The sequence below is a fragment of the Bison bison genome, unplaced genomic scaffold, assembly GCF_000754665.1.
Source record: "Bison bison bison isolate TAMUID 2011002044 unplaced genomic scaffold, Bison_UMD1.0 scf7180017864508, whole genome shotgun sequence".
NCBI lineage: Eukaryota > Metazoa > Chordata > Mammalia > Artiodactyla > Bovidae > Bison > Bison bison.
Genome location: NW_011495064.1, coordinates 888,398 through 905,180, shown reverse-complemented (window position 1 = coordinate 905,180; position 16,783 = coordinate 888,398). Strand labels below are relative to the sequence as shown.

Here is a 16,783-nt window from a genome sequence, read left to right as displayed (position 1 = left end):
TGCTGTGATATATGTCGGAGAGTGTTTTACCTATGTTCTCCTCTAGGAGTTTTATAGTTTCTGGTCTTACATTTAGATCTTTAATCCATTTTGAGTTTATTTTTGTGTATGGTGTTAGACCTAGTTTGGTTTTAAATTTAAAATAACACATTATGTAAACCAGATCTCTTCAGCCTTTGCACTTCAGAAGGTCAACTGAGTTTTTTTCTTTAGGGAAATGAAATAACTTCCCTTTGGAAAAAAAAATCTGAAATAAACATACTTTAAATAATATTTATAAGTATTTCAAGAGGCTGTGCTTTCTGAAGGAGTTGGCAACATATTTATTCTGTGAATTATTATTTAGTTGCGTTCATAAGTAATAAATTATCATTATTGGAAATTATGAAATTCAAGTATTGTCAAATCTTACCACCTAATGATAAGCACTACCCTGTATATTCTTCCCTACTTCTGATACATTTAAATTGTATTCCTGCCTCTACCCATGTGGCATTTCACTGTATATGGTCCATATATATATATATATGATTCGTGTTGATGTATGAAAACCAATTTGTAAAGCAGTTATCCTTCAGTTAAAAATAATTTAAATATATATATATATATATATATATGAAACATTTCCTTCGGTAAAGACCTTATTATTTCCCAAATGGTTAGTTCATTGTCTCCTCTTCACAGATTTAAAAGGTCACCTGCCCATATTCTAAGTTTTCAGCGAACATAGTTCTGTTTCTGTACTATACCATTATACCTTGTGCTATCTGACCATTCTGCTCTGTAATAGTATGTTTGATACTTACTAAGGCCAAATACTCCTTTTGTATCAAAATGTTATAATAAATTTGTCTTATTCAAACAATTTATTTTTTAAGATTTGATGTATTTCTTTAGAAACCAGACACCTTATTGAACTGTTTCTGAAATCTTTCCATCTATTCTTATATTTTTCTCCATAGTCATGCCATCTGTGGCATGACAATTTTAATAGTATTGGCTACACTTCCAAAAAATGTTAAATACTAGGTATTGTGAAGCATAAAACATGTTTCAAAGGTAATGCCCTTTTGCTTTGGCTTGTGGCTACAATTTTAAGATTGATTTTTTAAAAAATAGAGTTAAGTATGTAAATCCTTCGGCTTCCTAGGTGTCTCAGTAGTAAAGAATATGCCTGCCAAGCAGGAGATTCGGGTTCGATCCCTGGGTCAGGAAGATCTCCTGGGGAAGGAAATGGCAACCCACTCCAGTATTCTTGCCTGGGAAATTCCATGGACAGAGGAGTCTAGCAGGCTACAGTCCATGGGGTTGCAAAGAGTCAAACATGACTTAGAGACTAAACAACAACATCTAATATATATCCTTATTTTACTAAGAGGTTTTAATATTAAAAAAACTTGAATTTTATCAGTTGTCTTTTGTATCTGCTAAGATAATCACATGATTTTTCTTTCTTGACCTTATCATTGTGATGATTTCAGTAATAAATTTCCAGAAACTACTCAGAAATTCCCAGAACATATACCAGCTGAAATGGTATATTTTTCACTATACTTCTAGATTTAATATTTTCTTTAGATCTTTGTCTCCAAAATTTTAAGATTAGCCTGTGGTTTTGATTGTTTGGATATTTAACTTTAACATTACATATCAGACCCCTTTATTTTCTTCATAGATATAAACATTTGCTGAAAATTTATTTGTTCAGTATTTTGTTTTATTGTGGAAAGTAACAGAGTTTACATAATTAAATTATACCATAGCCATTATAAATAGCTATAGCCGTTTTTACTTAAAAAATTGTTTTCTTGAAAGAGAGTAGATATATATATATATATATACATATGTATAACTGAATCACTTTGCTGTATACCTGAAACTTACACGACATTGTAAATTAACTATACTTCAATTTTTAAAAAATGGTTATTGAAGAAACCTCAGTGTCCATTGCAGCTCTACTTACAATAGCTAGGGCATGAAGGCAACCTAGATATCCACTGACAGATGAATGGATAAAGAAGTTGTGGTACATATACACAGTGGAGATTACTCAGCCATGAAAAGGAACTCATTTGAGTCAGTTCTAATGAGGTGGGTGAATACAGAGTAAAGTAAATCAGAAAGAGAAAAACAAATATACGTGGAATCTAGAAAGATGGTACCGATGAACCTATTTACAGGCAATGGAGACACAGACACGGAGAACAGACTTGTAAACACAGCAGGGGAAGGAGAGGGAGGGACAGATTGAAAGAGTAACGCAGAAATATATACATTATGATATGTAAAATAGATAGCTGGGGGAATTTGCTGTGTGACACAGGGAGCTCAAACCTGGTGCTCTGTGACAACCAGGAGGGGTGGGATGGGGAGGGAGGTGGGAGAGAGGTTCGAGAGGGAGCGGACATAATGTATACCTATGGCTGATTCATGTTCATGTACGGCAGAAACTAACACAATTCTGTAAACCAATTATCCTCCAATTAAAAAAATAAAATTGGTGTAACTAACAAAAAAGAATCCACCAGCCAAGGCAGGGGACACAGGTTCAATCCCTGGTCCAGGAAGAGTCCACATGCTGTGGGGCAGCTAAGCCAGTATGCCAAAACCACTGCGCCCCGTGCTTTGCTACTGCCTAAGCCTGCACACCCTAGAGCCCATGCTCAGCAACAGGAGAAGCCAGCGCGGTGGGAAGCCGGTGCCCCACAGCTAGAGGGCAGCCCCCAGTCACAGCTAGAGAGAGCCTGCACACAGCAGTAAAGGCCGAGTGCAGCGAAACATGAGTGTAAGTAAATGAGTGACATTTTAGAGGAAGTACTAGTGGAGTTAGCTAACTATCCAAGCTCTATTTATATGTAACATTTTCCTAGCATGGTACTCTCAACAAACTATTGAAACCTTAACATGACTCTCTTGATGAGTGGTGAAAACAGCTAGAATTTGCACTAAATTTTAGACATAATTTATTTACAATGGTAATTTGGGAGATGATTTGTAAATCTTGATCGAGAGCTCTTTTTAAGGAAGTCTGTGTTAATTACCCACATTACTAACTCTACTATTATAGAAGACATATATATCTATCACTGACAGAAAAAATAATACAGTTTGTACAGTCAAGTTTTTTAAAACAAAAAAATTAAGCTCTTAAAAAATTGTTTTCTAGTTCTAATAGAGTAGAAGAGACTTAAAATTTTTGAATGTTCTGCAACAGCATACTTAAAATATTTAATCTTAAAATTAAAAATTAAATAATCTGTGACTGTTGAAAATTTAGTACAATATATGGTAATAAAGTTATATTGATTTCACAGTTGTATTTTTTGTTTTAAAATATGAGTTTGATTTTACTTGGTCTGTTCCTTAATATTTTTATTTACATGAATTTCCATGTAAGTTCTATCATAGTGGAGCAAAATGTTACCAAGGAGACAACTGTAAATTTTCACATGATGATCTGACTAAAGAAACAAAGAAACTTTTGGACAAAGTGAGTAATATTTTTGCACCTTGATTACAGATTCATTAGACTTTAATCATGTTTTATAAGTCATATTTTATGCCTGGAGAATCCCATGGACAGAGGAGTCTGGCAGGATACAATCCATGGGGTCGCACAGAGTCAGACACGACTGAGCAACTTCACTTTCTTGCTGAGAAAGCAAGGACTTATTATTTTATGTTTTATTTTGTTAATGTAGTGTGTTAGAAAAGCAGGAATATTGGACTAAGAATTAAGAATATTTTGTTCTTATAAGATTCAATTGTGATGTACATGAAACACTTTGTACCACTCCTGGTAAAGAGTAAAAGCTCAGTTAGTGGCACCTATTACAGTTCTTTATTTATTAATGATAGCAAATAATATAATTGCCTTAACCTTAAAAAAAAAAAAATTTTGTTCTTATCATTGTTCTGCCATTAAAAAACAGTCCATCACAAATTTTTTCAACCAGTCCATCATAAATTTTATTTTTCTTGGTTGAGCTCTTGTTCAAATGTCATTTACTTTCCAATTTTATTTAGATATAATTGGTATACAACACTGTATAAATTTAAGGTGTACAACATAATGATTCAACTTACATACATCATGAAATTATTGCAAGCTTAGCAAACATCCATTATCTCAAAGAAATATGAAATTAAAGAAACAGAAAAGATTTTTTTCCGTGTTGAGAAGGGTGTTAGGACTTAACACCCTCAACAGATTTCGTGTATAACGGTCCAGCGCTGTTAATTATACTCACCGTGTTGTGCCTCACATCCCTAGTACTTACTTACCTTATAACTCGAAGTTTGTACCTTTTTAGTGCCTTCATCCAGTTCCTCTGCTTTTGGTAACCACAAAATGTGATCTCTAAAAAAGCTAATTTACTTTGAGAACTATCCTTTACCTCTTTGAACCTCATATTCTTTATAAAAAAGTAGTTCACTATCTCCGATCTATTTCAACTTTAATACTATATTTTTCTGTTAACAAAACTAGTTTATTCAAGTCTTCTCAGTTTTAAATGTGAGGAAGAAAGCTTGTTTGGAAATAGTAAATCTTGGCCAATTATCTTTAGGTGTTGAATACTGAAGAAGCTGCAAATGAAGACGAAAGAGAATTAGAAGAACTTAGAAAGCATGGCATAACTCCTCTTCCCAAACCACCTCCAGGAGTTGGACTTCTGCCAACCCCACTGGAGCACTTTCCCTTTTCTGATCCTGAAGATGGTTTTCAGACAGATCTCTCTGATGATTTCAAGAAAATTCCATCTCTTTTTGAAATAGTTGTAAAACCTACTGTGGATTTAGCACATAAAATTGGAAAGAAGTAAGTTAAATTTGCATTCCTTCCAATGAATATTCAGGGTTGATCGCCTTTAGGATTGATTGGTTTGATCTCCTTGCTGTTCAAGGGACTCTCAAGAGTCTTCTCCAACACCACAGTTCGAAAAAATCAGTTCTTCAGCACTCAGCTTGCTTTATGGTCCAACTCTCACATCCATACATGACCACTGGAAAAACCATAGCCTTGACTAGGCAGACCTTTGTCAGCAAAGGTCCAATATCCATTTAGAGATGTAATGCTCTTATTTGCCTCTTTTCTTTGAACTAAGAAATATTCTTTTGTCCACAGGCCACCAGCATTTTATAACAGTGCCTCACCACCAGGACCACAATTTCAGGAAAGCAGCCCACATCCTCAACATGTCTATAGTTCTGGGTCCAGTCCAGGTCCTGGCCCTAACATGTCTCAGGGACACAACAGTCCTGTGATCCACCCAGGCTCCCCCGGACACTGTCCTGGCCTACCAGTGCCACAGAGCCCACCTTTGCTGCCTGGCCCCCCAGGAACTGTGGGCCCTCATGGTCAAGCCGGAGTACTTGGTCAACCGGATACGCCTTTGACACCACCAAATATGAGTGGTGCTTACCACTGCCCGGGCTTTCCAGAACACGTGATGAAAGTACCTAGAGAGAATCACTGCTCTCCAGGCTCATCGCACCCACCTGGTGAAAGACAACTCAGTACCAGCTATGAGTCCTTACAAAATCCCGCTGAGTTTTATGATCATTACTATTCACAGCATGCTGTCCATAATTTTCAGCCACCCAGTCACTCTGGTGGTAAGTTTACCTTTCTAAATAATTCATTTCTAACTTAAAATATCTGGAGTCCTATGTTTCTTTAGCAACAAGAAAGGCATGTGTGTTTTAAATAAAGGAAAATATGATGAAGTTGAAATATTAAAATGTGTTTTCAATTTAACCAAATACTTGTAACAGTAGACCTTGAGATAACTTTAAACAGTGCTTACTGTTACATGATAATCTGATAATCAAATGTGATATTGTTGTAACTCAGTTTCTTACAAGGCTCAGCGGTATTTGCCTCCTGGAGTTTTGCACTCAATCAGTGTCTTGTGTCTTTTTGTGCTGTGTATATAGACGGGGTGTGGCACGGTGACTTTGCCCAGCACCAGGCTCCAGTTGTTCCAGACTCACCTAACCGCGGGAGTGGGTCTGACAGCAGCAGTAAGGTGGCAGGCCATGGTGCCCTGCCTGCGCTGGGTCTCCTCCCTGCTGTCCAGAGAGCTCTTTTTGTCAGACTTACTCAGAAATACCAAGAAGATGAAGAGCCAAGCAGCACCCAGCCTCAGAGGGCACCGAGCAAGGAAGAAGGTGCGTCAGGTGTCACGATAACGTCATATCTATTTGGATCTACATATTCTATTTCCAGCTACCGCTACTGTCTTCTTGGGATTGATTGTCATTTCCAGTGCCATTGATGCATTAGTAATTAATTGCAATAGGTTTGATTTGAAGCAATAAATCAGACTGGAGTGTGAGGCCTTGGAAGCACACTTGTTATTAAGCTTTGCTTTTGAAGAGAAATAGAACAGAAACAAGATAGCCTTGAGTTTAAGAATTTTAACTTGTAACTCAAGTTCAAAATTATTTGGTGATTAGATTTTTATGGGCAGAGGCTGTTTCCTTCAGGTTCTACTATACTATTAAAGGATATTATTTTTAATATAAAATATTATATTTTAAGTTTCCCTTAGTATTTTTGATACTGATAAGTCTACAGCAGTTAGTTAATTCAGTTAAGGGGAGAAAACTTGAAATCAACCAGTTGTTATTATGAGTCAAAAAATTGATATGTTTGGCCACTCTTAAACATGAAATTAAGGGCTTCCCTCGTTCGTGGTTAAGAATCTATGCTTCTGCTGCAGGGATCAGAGAAGTTCACATGCTGTGAGGCATGGCCAAAGATGAGCAAAACATGAAATCTATGAATGACTATGTAAAACTGGATAACGCTAGTAGTCACAAGTGATATAAACATTGTTACATTTGGAAACATAGTATTAAACCTTCATTTATTTACCATGACAGGGAAATGAGGAATTTCTAATAAGTTAATTTTCTGTATAATTTATATTTACTCCTTTAGGTGCTAATTTTAAGAAATAATCATTTTAATGTGAATCTTTCTTTAAAGTGTAACAAAGTCTTATATTTTCATAAAGAAAAAAATTAAAACTTTTCTAAATGACATAACATTTTATATATAATACTATAAAATTGGTAATGTTTTATAAGGCTTGTTTTCTCGGAATCAGAAAAGATCTTAAACAGATTTTTTTGTGTTTGTGTTCATTCTTGCAAATTTTATTGCCTTTGTGAATTTATTTGTCCTTTGATAAAAAGCTGATAGGAACCTTTTAATCATTTTCTAGTACCTGCTTTCCACTGACTTCTCTGCTGTTCTACTTTCTTTCTGCTCCATATTCATTCTTATTCCAGAAAGAATTTAAGACTGTTTATAAAATATGTTTATATGAAAGTGAAAATTAAATAGCATCTTACCTATTTGGATCGGATTTGGATTAAGTACCAAATTCTATGAGGAGTGAAACTCCTACACAGAAATGTTTAAAATAACTACAGTTATTTTAAATAACAACAGTTGAAAGTGAACCACAGGTCTAGCTCTAGACTTTCTGGAGGTCAGAGAAAAAAAAGAGAGATCCAGTGTCTAGAAGTAGTTTTTTTCAGACACTGAGGTATGAATTAAAGTTTTTGCCATTGTGATATAGTGTATACTATTTTAAAGGCACATCCTCCCCTAAATGAGTGCTTGTTCTGTAGCATTCTTCTGTTCAAACTAACTGTGTAATGCTAAATTTCCATATGACAGAAATGCATTGGTGAGCAGTGAGATAAAAGTGAGAATATATGTGCTACTCTATTGATTCAAGATGTTCTATGATATACATAAGTGTGTGTGTGTGTACATATATATATGTACATGGCTAATTCAGAGATAATCTATGTATGTTTTAATGGAGAGGAAGGAGACCCACCCTCCTGAGGCATCAGTTTTTATTTCCTTTTCTACTAGAGGAAGACCTCTGATGGTTAAGCTTCTTAACATTATGGCTCATGCTGAAGTTACATAGGCTTTAAGAGTAAGGCCCAAAGTTCTTATAAAGTTAAAGTATGTAAATTTTATGGTGTTAGTTGCATTTTTTGCTTTTAATTTAGTGTTTGAGTAATATATTCACAAGGTCAAACATTTAAAAATATATGAGAGAAAAGCCTGGGGCCCATATATGCTCAGTTCCCTTTGCCTTCCTAACCATCATTGTTAGTGTTTTGTTTTCTTTCCAGGTTTTTTTTTTTTAAATAGCTCTCCCTTGTTATCTGATAAATCCAGAGGTATGAAATTTAAGGGGTTGCTTGAATTAAAGAGGGCTTCCCTGGTGGCTCAGATGGTAAGGCGTCTGCCTGCAATGCAGGAGACCCGGGTTTGATCCCTGGGTCGGGAAGATCCCCTGGAGAAGGAAATGGCAACCCACTTCAGTATTCTTGCCTGGAGAATCCCAGGGACGGGGGAGCCTGGTGGGCTGCCGTCTATGGGGTTGCACAGAGTCGGACACGACTGAAGCGACTAAGCAGCAGCAGCAGCAGCAACACATTTTGGTATTTCTCTTTTAGAGTGTTTTCCCTTCTCCCTCACCCCTGTCTTCCCACACCTTTCGGAGTTCCCTTTGGCCAGCTGGAATGAAAGGTCCAGAGTTTTCTCTGACTGGAAGGACATTTTACATGTTCTGATGCCACACTTCTTTCTTTATCGAGTGCAGTGACTGAATTGTTAGTTGTTATATCACATCTTATCTTGTTCCGGTGTTGAAACTGTCATTTCTATGATGCATTGTCTTGAAGTTAGACTACCCTTATTTCAGAAATAGTCTATGTGTTTTTTAATCTTAATTAAAGCCAAATATGAATGCTTCACTCTTTACAATAGTTTTTGTCTGCATTTAGATGAAACTGTTAACTGGTACTCCAGTAGTGAAGAGGAAGAAGGGAGCAGCGTCAAGTCAATACTGAGAACGTTACAGAAACAAACAGAGACTTTGAGGAGTCAGCAGCAGCCTTCCACAGAGCTTGGCACTCCTACTGACCCGAGACTTGCTAGAGAGAAGAATAAAGGAAACCAAGTCGTCGACCCTAGACTCAGGACTATCTCAAGGCAAGACATTAGAAAATCTTCTGAGTCTGCCCCACTGGATCTCAGACTTGCATGGGATCCCAGGAAATTAAGAGGGAATGGAAGCGGTCATGGCAGTTCTTCTGCTGGTGGAGCCAAGTTTGATTCACATCATGGCAACACTGGCCCTAACATCAGACACAAAAGAGGAGATGATGATGATGAAGATACAGAAAGAGAACTGAGAGAAAAGGCTTTCTTAATACCTCTGGATTCTTCCCCTGGTGTGATGCTGCAGGACCCAAGGTCACAGCTGAGACAGTTTAGTCACATTAAAATGGATATTACCCTAACCAAACCCAACTTTGCCAAACACATCGTGTGGGCTCCAGAAGACTTACTACCAGTTCCTTTACCTAAACCTGATCCAGTCTCTTCAATCAATTTACCTCTGCCCCCTCTTATAGCTGACCAGAGGCTCAGTAGGTTGTGGAATACAAAAAGTGATCTTCGTCAAGACACCGTGCCCACTGATAGAAAACTAGCAGCCAAAGCCAAAATGAACACAGCAAACAGAGAAGGCTACCCAGACCAATTTGGAGACTCACATAGTTCAGGAAGTAAATTAGGAGATCCTAGGCTGCAAAAAAATTTTGATCCTAGACTTCACAGACTGCACAATACAGAGCCTCATCAAGCAGTTATGAAGGACCCCCATATGTCTAAGACTGCCCCTCCTTTAGGGACCAGGTCAAACCTGGGGTCATCACAGCCCTCAGGGGCAGTACCTAGCAGTTCTGGTCCTGGGGCTTTACCTCCATATGCCCCCAAACTCTCATCTTCAACTGGCCTTCCCCTGGGAACTCCGGGTTCAGTCCTTAGCGGTATTAGTTTGTATGACCCCAGGGAGCAAGGTTCATCCTCTACATCAGAGCTAGCAGCAGAAAATGTAGAGAACCAGAAAAAAAGCAGGAGTTTAAAATGTAGCGACAAAAATGAGCCTCCTCCTGGAGAATCAATCCTACCACAGAAAATGGCTCCAAATGTGGACGTCCCTGTTGACCGCCCAGCTGACCCACAGACGGATGTTCGCCGGAGTTCCGGTACCGTTCAAGTCCCAGCAGTGCACAGCCTTCCAATCCAGGCGTTAACAGGCTTAATCAGACCCCAGTACAGCGATCCCAGGCAGTCAAAACATCTGGGACAGGTGAGCCCCACCCCCGGTGATGATCCCAGCAAAGAAACAGATGACAAATCTCTGAAGGAGGTTTTTAAAACTTTTGACCCAACAGCTTCACCATTTTGTTAGCTGTTGTATAAACAAGCAGTTCTTTTCTCTCTCCTGACTGTTGGCAGTCCCCTGCTGTTTTGTAACTGTTTTACCTCTATAGTTTATTTATTTTTAAATTATAAACACTTTTCAGCTGCTAGTATCAGAACCACACGAAGCTATATCCTCCAAAGCCTGTGGTATTTTATATAGTATTTTTATAATTTTAAGAGACTGTAGTCATTGACATAGAAACCTATATATCATGTTAGTTTCAGTAAAAGTACTTTTATTGTAAATAAACCATCATGAACTCAACACTTTGCCTGAATATATGCCACTTGTCTTTCATAATCAGTGTTTAGATAAATGATCACCACTTTTATATGGTTGTTAGTTTCAAGCAATATAATGTACATTACTTTTCAGAAACAGTATTTTGACTAGGATCCTCTCAAATTTGTCAACACAGAACTGACTAATATGTAATGCTAACTGCTAGCTAAAATGTAAAGTGAAGTAAAGAAAACATTTTTTTAATCTAATATTAGCAGAGCAGTTCATGTTTAAGGGCATCACTTTTATTATTACTGGCAATATTATTTGTGTAAATGAAGCATTTGAATGTCATATCTTTTAAATGTATTTTATGGTATACTGTATCATAGAAGTTGGAGATATATAAATAGAATGTTTTGCTAAAGTAAAAAATTTCCAAATTCTCTAACATAACTTTTTAAATTTAATTTTTCATAATAATAGTTATGAGTTATTGCTGTTAATGTTATGATGTTTATGCATTTTGATGTCTTTGTCTTTAGCAGCATAATTTATATTACTTTTTCAAATTGTGTAGCTGCAATAATTGTATTCATCATGACTTTGGCAGTTTTAAACAAAATTTTAAAAGATCCAATGTGTCTGTAGTGATTTATTGCACTGATAATGTTTTAAGTGTGCAGGTTCTATATTTTTTCTTAAATAGCGAGAAAACACAGAGATGGTATAGTCAACTGTATATGGCTATCAATAAAGACTCTCTTTCGGATCTTACCTGGCTGGCATTCTATAACAGAGGAGACTGCTTGGTGTTTTAATGTATTTAATGTCCTCATAGTTTGGAAACCACCTCAGTGGATTCGAAATTGTACTTTTATGAAAAATAATTTGTATTCATTCTTGTATATTTATTGCAGTATATAAATAATGGCAACCCTACTTACTTTATACATATATTATTTATAACTAAAACTAAGAATTACACTTAAGTCTCAGGCTAAGTGTATATATTAATATCTTCAACTAGAGGTATCGGACAGTGTTTGCTAGTAACAACTCCAGTAAGTAATTTAAAAGGAGCATTTCATTGTAAAAGGTAATGGAAGTAGAGGAAATCAGCTCTTGAGAAGTGATTTTTAAAATATACAGCCAAATTTTTGTGTGGGAACCTAAAGCTCAGCACATGGCTTAATACTAATGTATATCTTTCCTATTCCCGTCTTCACTTTTTGCTTTTTTTGCTCTGATTCCACGCTGAAATGAGGTTGCAGTTAAGTGAACAAGAACAATGCCTGTCTACCTCAGAAGTTCATTGTGTTCTAAGTGGAAGGACAGTTGTTCAAGGGAATGTGAGTTCCTACTATTTTTACTTTGGTTATTTTGTTGCCTAAAATGATTCTGGATGACATTTTATAGTTAAAAAATGAAATTTACAGCTATTATAGAAAGTATTTTCTGACTTGCTGTCCTTTGGAAGCAAGTCGAAGGATAATTGATTAGTAAAAAAATCCTTTATGAATGTTCATATAAGCTACTTGCTGAATTAATTAGAAGAGAGAGAGGGAAGAAAGAACTTATGAGGGTTAGAGGTTTATGATAGGGAATTCATATTCTTTTTCTGAACTGATTTATAGGTGTTTTATCTCAGCGTCTAGTTTGTTATCTGTGAAATGGGTATGATTTTGACTTCACAGATTTGATGTAAGGAGTGAATGAATTATTATTTTAAAGTATTTGTAAATATAAAATTGATTTATGACTTTCATACACATAATCATTACATTCCCACTGGGTTTGCATTAAGTTGTACAGATTCAAAAATAATATAATGCGGTTTGTGTGGTTCATCAATTCTGTGAAGTTTCAGATGATAGTAAGACACAGTAGAATTGCCTGAGAAGTTGTTTCAGGGAGTATTAACCCATCAAGTTAGCAATTTCCTTGAACATTTTGTGTATCAGTAAGTCACAGGACTTTTTCTACTTTAGAGCCCTATGGGCTTGCAGTGTCTATTCAGGGTCTGACATCCATGTTCACTTTAGACAGGTTGGATGTTGACAGAAGGTGAAAATCCTGTGATGGTCTGTGTTGTGTTTTCCTCACTTACGTGTTATGACTTCGTGTTCTGTGACTCACGTGTTTGCTTCAATCGTAGCATGTGTGGTGTGGGTGAAGTGGCCACCTCAGTCAGTGGGGGCTGTTGGCTTTTAGAAACAATGAGGGTATTTACTCCCACCTCTTAATATGTATTTCTGCACGCATGCGACATTGAGATCTTTCTTAGTGATCACTTGTTGGAAAAAGGTGCATTTTTCTTTGGTTAATGGCATCTTGAAGTTTGGAAATTCCCAGTGACCTGGAGGTTAGGGCTTGTCAATGTATTTCCATTTGCACAGCACAGAGTCTTGTGATAGAGACGCTGTCCCTGAGTTCACTCTTCTGGGCTGAGGACTGCACCTCGCAGAGGCTGTCTGTGTGAAAGGCTGTACCGTGGAGGGCTGATCTGCAGTCAAGCAGTCTACTGATAGTGCCCCTGCCTCCTTCAGTATTGGGCCTTCTGGGAATTTCTAGGATGAAGAGTTATAATCATCTCTTCAGAAATGGTTTGGGAGCACTTGATAATATTATGTTCAAAGTTTAGTAATCATTAGTAAATTTGCTTAGTTTAAATAAGGCTTAGTTTAGGAAGTGTAAGCCTTGACAAAATGTAACCGAAGAGTGTCTGAGTGTTTGAAGTTGTTTTCCTCACTAATGTCTTATGACTTCGTGTTTATGTAATGCCTTCTCCCCCAAGGAACTTCATGTGATTTGCAGAACCAGTGTCAGTAGTTACCAATTGCTGTACTGCTGGGGTTATGTTTCTGAGTATGTTATTTATCAACAGGACCTACCAGTTGTAACAAAACCCAAATTTAACCTGGCTTTCTTGAAAAGGATACAGACCTAAGAAAGGACTTTAAGTTAATGACAACATAACATTTAGAATTTCTGATTTTAAAATAAGAAATGAAAAGTATGTCTTAAAATTTATGCTTTTGGAGGCTGAACCCATATGCGTCTGCTTGTTCTTCTGTTTCCGCACGGCAACAAGCCTAGTTCTGTGCACGCAGTAGGTGTTTTGTTAAGTGCTTCTTGATTGCTTCCCAACGTCCATCTGAGTTTAGATTTTGCAGGTGCCTCCATCTGTCAGAATAGATGTGGTAGAGCCACTCCAGGATTGTATTAGAAAGAGTGTGGTCATTAATTATGCCTCTTTGATTAGACATTGGGCACCAGCCTTCTCTTTTCTTGTCTCTTCTCCCCACCACCCACCCAAACAATGTGAGCGTAGGGTTAAGGCAGCTTTTATTTAAGAGTTAACATGTTTCTACAATAATTCATGATTCTAAGAGTCCTCCAAGCTTTACAAGATGATTTTACTACTTCATTGTGGAAGTTTGACTAGATCAATAATTTATTCCCATAGATCTATGAAGGATTCTTTCTGTACTTTGAAAGAACTGCATACGAAAGTCTCATGTTTTCATTTTAAACTTTGTTTCTCTAATTTTCCCCTTCCGATTCTCCTCAAAATTCAACCAGAATTATGAAGATATGCCTAACCTAGTGAATTTCCAATAGCATTTTATTCTAACACCATGAATAAATTTGAGTCTTGTGTTTTGTCCTTAAACACGCGTCATTACCCTTTGGAATACAACAGTCAGTTGTTACAGTTGGGAAAATCACTGTGGGCATAAAGAAAATCTGTTTGTCCCAATGACTGTGAGTTCTTGGAATAATATATTATAGCTTGGTTTATCATTGAATCTCTTGTTTTTTAAACTTAGAATTTATGAGAAAAAGGTTATTATAGAGCTAGTTATAGCATTTTAGAAAAAAAATCAACCTTGTAAATTATCAAGCTCCTTGTTCCTTGGCTTAGTGAAAGTGAAAGTGAAGTCGCTCAGTCGTGTCCGACTCTTTGCAGCCCCATGGACTGTAGCCTACCAGGCTCCTCCGTCCATGGGATTTTCCAGGCAAGAATACTGGAGTGGGTTGCCATTTCCTTTTCCAGGGGATCTTCCCTACCCAGGGATTGAAACCAGGTCTCCTGCATTGTAGGCAGACGCTTTACTGTCTGAGCCACCAGGGTAGTCAGGACTCTATTAATTTTAACACCTCTGTGAGGGTGTTAAGGTTGAGAGGAGTGATGAAATTTGCATTAGGTAGTATTATTTTGTCAGGAGTCTGATATATAGATTATTGTAAAGGAATTAAATACATAGAGGCCCAGTTTTTAAAAAATTAATTACGTTTCCAAACTTCCATTACAAGCAAGGTCTTGGGGATTTGTCATTAATGATAGACTCTACATTTTATATGCTTTTTAAATAGAGAACACATGTATACCTGTGGCGGATTCATTTTGATATATGGCAAAACCAATACAATATTGTAAAGTTAAAACATAAAATAAAAAATAAATAAATAGAGAAGGTGGCAAATAATTAATTATTACCGATAAGAGGTGTTAGTCCACCTCTGTTTTATAGGAATTTGCCCTCCAAATATTTGAGAGAGAAGTCAAATAAGATAGGAAAAAATCTTTTCCTGAGGTAGAATATTTCCTTTAAAAGTGACAATCGAGAAATAGTCATTTCTATACTTACTTGCCAAAGTTTAAAAAATTTTTTTATGTTTCTTATCTTAAACCCACTGCTCCCCCACCAAGGATTCAGAAAGGGCTCAGTGTCGATCCAGGGTCCCAGTGCCCAGGTCATTTCACTTTTGTCACTTCTAGGCTGCTGTGCTTGCCCATGGTGAGGGCACTAATGCACTTGTGTCCTAGGATGGAGTGTGTGTTTGGTAAGGGGTGGTGCCATGTCCAGATTTCTGGTCACCCTTTTTCTATGAGATTTATAAGCACCATCTGTAAGCTGAAATCCAGATTAGACCTATTCAGTATGAAGTAGTGTTTTTTAATAAAAAAAAAACTTCCTACAGTTATTATTTCAATTCCCCATGTATCTCAAATGTTGGGGAAATGCTTTCTTTACTGTTTGACTTTGGAGGATTTCAGTAGCTATTAATTTAGTAGATTAACTAAATCATTAATCTATTGTCTGTTCAAAAGATACCAGCAAAGGGTATACTTTGCTGAACTGATAAATTATTCTATACCAGAACTAACAAATTCCTTGGTAACATCAGGAATATCTTTTTTCCCCCTTCTCATTTACTAGTAACTTTTCCAAGTTGCATTCTGTTGTTGCAAGTTTCTGTAGTTTTCTTCTGTGACATCTTTCTATTGTCTGACTTTAAATAAAAATATTTCTAATAATATCTGTCTCACAGTGCATTGCTTTGCTTTAATATTAATAAATATTCAGTAGTTAAAGCTGGACTGTCAGGGATCCATGTCCTCATGAGAGTTTGTAGATGGAAAGCCTCCAGGCCTTCCTGAAAGAACATAGCAGTAAGCCATCCTTCAGTTTATTCTTAGTGCACAGAGATTGTACTTTACTTAATCACACAGATAAACAGCATTCAAGGTCCTTTTCTATGTAAGGAAGTGTATCTTACATTAGCTTATTAATTTTCTGTTAAAAAGATCTGAATCTGAGAGATTGCTAGCAAGTGTAATGCTCAGAGTAGAAAAAGAACTCTTTAGGGTCAAAATAGCTGTAAAAAGAAGAGAAGCGAAAAGCGAAGGAGAAAAGGAAAGATATACCCATTTGAATGCAGAGTTCCAAAGAATAACACGGGGAGATAAGAAAGCCTTCCTCAGTGATCAGCGCAAAGAAATAGAGGAAAGCAATAGAATGGGAAAGACTAGCGATCTCTTCAAGAAAATTAGAGATACCAAGGAAACATTTCATGCAAATATGGGCACAATAAAAGACAGAAACGGCATGGACCTAACAGAAGCAGAAGGTATTAAGAAGAGGTGGCAAGAATACACAGAAGAACTGTACAAAAAAGATCTTCACGGTCCAGATAATCACGATGGCGTGATCACTGACCTAGAGCCAGACATCCTGGAATGTGAAGTCAAGTGGGCCTTAGAAAGCATCACTACGAACAAAGCTAGTGGGGGTGATGGAATTCCAGTTGAGCTATTTCAAATCCTAAAAGATGATGTTGTGAAAGTGCTGCACTCAATATGCCAGCAAATTTGGAAAACTCAGCAGTGGCCACAGGACTGGAAAAGGTCAGTTTTCATTCCAATCCCAAAGAAAGGCAATTCCAAAGAATGCTCA

At 36.9% G+C, this 16,783-nt stretch overlaps 1 protein-coding gene across 1 annotated transcript in view; it reads left to right on the top strand.

Moving 5' to 3' along the window:
* ZC3H6 (zinc finger CCCH-type containing 6) overlaps positions 1–11,173 on the top strand; it is a 72,586-nt gene extending 61,413 nt beyond the window's left edge. The window contains exons 8-12 of the mRNA XM_010829541.1: positions 3,384–3,493; positions 4,572–4,822; positions 5,129–5,619; positions 5,941–6,174; positions 8,827–11,173. Coding sequence (XP_010827843.1) covers positions 3,384–3,493; positions 4,572–4,822; positions 5,129–5,619; positions 5,941–6,174; positions 8,827–10,301 — 2,561 coding nt within the window. The 3' untranslated portion in view covers positions 10,302–11,173. The remainder of the gene's footprint in view (positions 1–3,383; positions 3,494–4,571; positions 4,823–5,128; positions 5,620–5,940; positions 6,175–8,826) is intronic.
* Positions 11,174–16,783: the final 5,610 nt, after the last annotated feature.